Source organism: Chaetura pelagica, unplaced genomic scaffold, assembly GCF_000747805.2.
Source record: "Chaetura pelagica isolate M959 unplaced genomic scaffold, ChaPel_1.0 scaffold962, whole genome shotgun sequence".
Lineage (NCBI taxonomy): Eukaryota > Metazoa > Chordata > Aves > Apodiformes > Apodidae > Chaetura > Chaetura pelagica.
This window is the reverse complement of record NW_009952479.1, coordinates 768,223-772,528: the sequence shown is the minus strand read 5'-3', so window position 1 is coordinate 772,528 and position 4,306 is coordinate 768,223. Positions and strand designations below refer to the sequence as shown.

General features: G+C 61.1%; 2 protein-coding genes across 2 annotated transcripts in view; both read right to left on the bottom strand.

Annotated features, from left to right (window-relative positions):
• The window catches only part of LOC104398554 (probable low-specificity L-threonine aldolase 2), a 20,116-nt gene extending 17,515 nt beyond the window's left edge, over positions 1–2,601 (bottom strand). The window contains exon 1 of the mRNA XM_010008677.1: positions 2,491–2,601. Coding sequence (XP_010006979.1) covers positions 2,491–2,601 — 111 coding nt within the window. The remainder of the gene's footprint in view (positions 1–2,490) is intronic.
• Positions 2,602–3,898: 1,297 nt separating this feature from the next.
• The window catches only part of SOCS3 (suppressor of cytokine signaling 3), a 725-nt gene continuing 317 nt past the window's right edge, over positions 3,899–4,306 (bottom strand). The window contains exon 2 of the mRNA XM_010008676.1: positions 3,899–4,300. Within this exon, the coding sequence (XP_010006978.1) occupies positions 3,899–4,300 (402 nt within the window). The remainder of the gene's footprint in view (positions 4,301–4,306) is intronic.

The following is a 4,306-nucleotide window of genomic DNA, read 5'->3' as shown; positions in this document are numbered from 1 at the left end:
CGGTGTATGGGGCGGCGGGGGGGGCGGGGGCAGTGTGGCCGTGCAGAGCTGCTGATGGAAGGAGTGAGGAATCCACAGCTGCTGACTCCCTCAGAGCTGGCCACGGGTCTGGCTGGAAGAGCAGCAACAGAGAAGAGTTTCCATGGGGACATATACAGGGCTCATCTGAAGCCCAAAATACACCCTGGCCTGGGCACAGGAGTCCTGCTGTGCTCCCTGCCTGCTCACAGCAATGCCCGGGTCAGGGACAGCCAGGGGGCAAACCTGGCATGCGATGAGGGGGCTCAGGGCAGCTTCTGCAGCTGCCCTGGCCACCCGGGCTCTGCCTCCTCCAGACCAGCAATTCAAGCCAGTAGCGGGGCCAGGGGTCTCGTGCCATACCATGAGGCCATCACCCACCCCAAGCCCCCAGCTGGGGCATCTGGCACCAGCCCCGGGGCTGTGCTGCAGAGCCTGAGCTCCTGCTTCCTGGCAGCACATGCAGGGAACAGATGTCAGTGTCCCTGTTCTCAACTGTCCCTGTGGCCCTGGCCGGCCGAGGAACTGCCATGTAAGGAGCAGGTGGTGACATTTACAGTAAGTCCCCAGCTGCTGCACAGCCCTTTCCTGCATCCTACTGGGAAACGCAGCGGTGGATGTGGGAATGTCCTGGCGCTGCAGAGCAGAGGCAGGAGGAAGTGCATGAGGGGTGTGCCGCGAGGTTGGGGTGTTCATGGTGAGCTTTGGGCAGCCCCGGTGCTGCTGCTCACTGCCACCTTCCTCAGGGTGACTGCCGAGTCCTGGATGCAAGGACAGGAGAGTCTGCTGGGTGACTGGTCTCTTGGGTGATGGCTGAGCCAGCCCAAGGGTACACTCCAAGGGTGTACTGTGTGGTGTCACTTCCCTCTGGCCATGGTCTGTGGGTCGTGCCCAGCTCCATGGACCTGCCCAGCCCTGGAGACATGGAGTGGGGGCAGCTGCAGGATCATGGTGTCCCAGCCCCTTTCCTTGCTCCCTGTGCTTCTACCCTATTTCCTGTCCAGCTCCCAGAACTACCATGGAGCAATAGGGTCCAGTTCCCCATCCAGGACGCCTTGGCAGGGTGAGCTCAGCCAGGTCCAGCTCCGGCACTGTGCAGAGCAGAACTGGCTGCCCCTGATGCACTGAATCAGCTGCTTACGAAACGCGGGGCCAAGTCCGCTCGGCTTCTCTGGAGAAGGCAAGAGGTTTGTGAAACCTTCGGCAGGGATTTGCCCGCCAGCTGCTGCGTCACTGCTGCCGTGGGGTTGGGTTTGTTCCAAGAAACCCACAGGACTGGCGGAGCTTCCCGGACTCTCAGTTCTGGGTTGCAGCACTGCTGCAGCTGGAGCAGGAGGGAAGAGGCCCCCGAACCACGGGGCCCTTCTGGGAAGTGGTGAAGCCAGGGCTGCTCTGGCAGGGCTGGGGTCTGTCTGGGGGGAGTTGGGCAGGGCAACTGCAGACAGACTTTCCCATCTGCCACACTGTGGGATCCCCAACTCTGCCAGGGTGCTGGGGGTGCTCAGGTGCCCCATCCCCTCTGTGCCATCACCTGCCCCAGAGCTGTGATGCTCCAGGTCCTTCCCAGCTGCTGTGGGTGCCACAAGGCTGATGCTCCCTCCAGGCGAGGGACTGCTCCACCCCTCAGCGCTGCTCCCACCCAATCCCTGGCGTGGGGCTGGGAGCCACCGGAGCCCTGACGTTGGGGATGTGCCTCGGCAGGGCCTGGCGGGCGGCCACCCGTGCGCGTGGACATTCCTCACATAGTGCCGACGGGTGCCCGGGCAGGCCGCGGCGCTTCCTGGCAGCTGGTGAGCCACAGCCTCAGAGAGCAGCACCAAAATAAGCCTCTGGGATCATACCGTGCCTGTGGCCTGAGTGGGCAGGTTCACCATCTATCTGCTCTGGGGCAATTCCCAAGGGAAGTCTTTTCCCAGGAGCTGGGATTCCCTTGGTGGAAGCACAGTGCACAATGCTCATTTTGGGGGACTGTGGGTGCTCTGTGGGGTTGCAGGGGGCTGGACCCTCCCAGGAGATTCCCCCCCGCCCCTGGATGCAGGTCTCCAGCTGGGCATCTCCTTCCCTCCAGGCAGCTGGAGCTGCGGGCTCATTCCCAGGGCTGGCTCACGCCCTCACGGAGGTGCCTCTGCTGGAGGCAAGAGTGGGGGGCTGCTGGGGGCTGAGAGGTCTCTGAGGAAACCCTCACTCTCCTCCTCTTGTACCCTTCCTTGGACATCTGCTCTGGGCCAGGCTGGGCCATGGCAGCTCCCCTGGCTCAGGGGGCACAGGATGGACCCCCTGGCTCGGGGACAGTTTTTAACTGCACGTGATAGGCAGCAGGACTTCAGCCTCCCTGCTTACCCGCTGCCCTGAGCCCGCTGCACTCGCGGCAGAGACACCATAAACTCTTTTTCCCACCTCCTCCATCTTCCCCTCCCGAAACCGGGCTGTGGGCACTCCCGCCCCCGCGGAGCCGGCGGGGCTCGGACGTACCTGAGCGCTGGGGCAGCGCTTACGCACACCGGGCTGTGAGTCACGGCGCGGGATCACCCCCGAGCCCGGAGCCGCTCCAGGAAACCGGCGCTTACGTGGTGTAAACACCATCCCGGCATCGGCGTTGCAGAGAGGGCAGCGGCCGTGGGACGTGCGTCACTGCGGGGGGCCCGAGCGGCCTCGGGAGCGCAGGGGAGGAAACAAACCAGAGCTGGGGGTTTTCATTAAAAAATAGTGCTCTTTATTATAAATTATGGAAACATTTCCTTTCCGAATATAAATATAAATATGTGCAAAGTTTCATCTGAGTTTTGTTTTGGTTGAATTTTCAAGCATGGTTTTGCTCAGCCCTCGAGGCTGGAGGTGAAGATGGAATCTTTATAAAAGACAGTGATTCACGTTGGCCTGTAAACATCCCTTTGGTTAAAAAATAATAATAATAATAATAAAAAAAAAGCCAGAAAAACCCAACCGCTTCTCCAGGCAGACACAGAAAAGCGCTCACAAGATGATGCACTCCAGGGGATCCTTTGGCCACGTTCCTGTGGGAATTGGTGCTGCCACGGAGCGGCATGACAAAGGTCTCCGGGGAGCGGCTGGGCAGAGGTGGGGTGTGACACTGGGAAGTAACAGCCCAGCAGCAACACCGGGTCCTTGGGGTGCTCCTGGCAGTCGTGGTCATATGGGACTCCGCAGCACCAGGACACGCTGCTTCCCCTCGGGCTTCACGGCACGTCACCGGGACTGTTATCGCGCAGTGTCACCAAACGATGTGCAGCAACCCAGACCATGGGGCAGGGAGAACATTAAGGCTTAATCCCCCAGAAAACAGCAACGAGGGGGGAAAGGCAGCGACCTCCAAGTCTGGGGCCTGGTGTGAAAGGAGCTTCCACCCACAAGGAGGCAGCAAGAGGTAAAGTACAGTACGGGAAAAAAAAACACTTTCCCCTTAAAACTGAGGAAAAGTGATCAGGCACTACTGGACTCAGCACTTCCATTCTCTGGTGGCAGAGGGGGCTTCTTGCCAGGACCCCCAGGAGTGGTCCTGCCATGGTGGCAGGGATGTGGCTTTTGGGGTGTGTGTGCCCCCATGTCCTGGGTGCTGCCCTGGCTTTGCCAACAGGCTCTTTCCGGCCATGGTGGGGAGGCCACGACACTGAGCACACTGTAACATCCACTGTCCGACTGGAGCAGGCTCCTCTGCCATGGAAGGGGAAGCCACTTCCTTGGAGGGGTCCCCCAGCAGAAAGGGTGCCAGTTCCAGACCCACCACGGCTCACCCCAGTCCCCCTCCTCTTGTTCCCAGAGGAAGAGGCTTGGTGTGCCCTGTGAGTCCCTGCACCGGTGGGGCCTTGTGTCTGTCCCCTGCTCTTGTGCTTGTAGCGTGTAATCTCGCTGCGCTGGCCCCTTAGAGGGGGGCATCGTACTGGTCCAGGAACTCCTTGATGGGAGCTGGCAGCTGAGTCATCTTCTCATAGGAGTCCAGGTGCCCGTTGACGGTCTTGCGGCAGAGGTGCTGCAGGGTGGAGACGCTGGAGGAGAGCGGGCGGCTCAGCACCAGGGGGATCTTCTCGCCACCCGAGTAGATATAGTAGGTGCGTTTGGGGTGCAGGGCCTCCCCCGACTGCTCGGGGACGGCGCAGGGTGTGGGTGGCATGTAGTGATGTACCAGCTTGAGCACGCAGTCGAAGCGGGGCATGGGCTGGCTGCTGCGGGGGTCGCTCTGCAGGGAGAAGCTGCCACCCTCGCACTGGATGCGCAGGTTCTTGGTGCCCGACTCCGTCTTGACGCTGAGGGTGAAGAAGTGCCGCTGGTC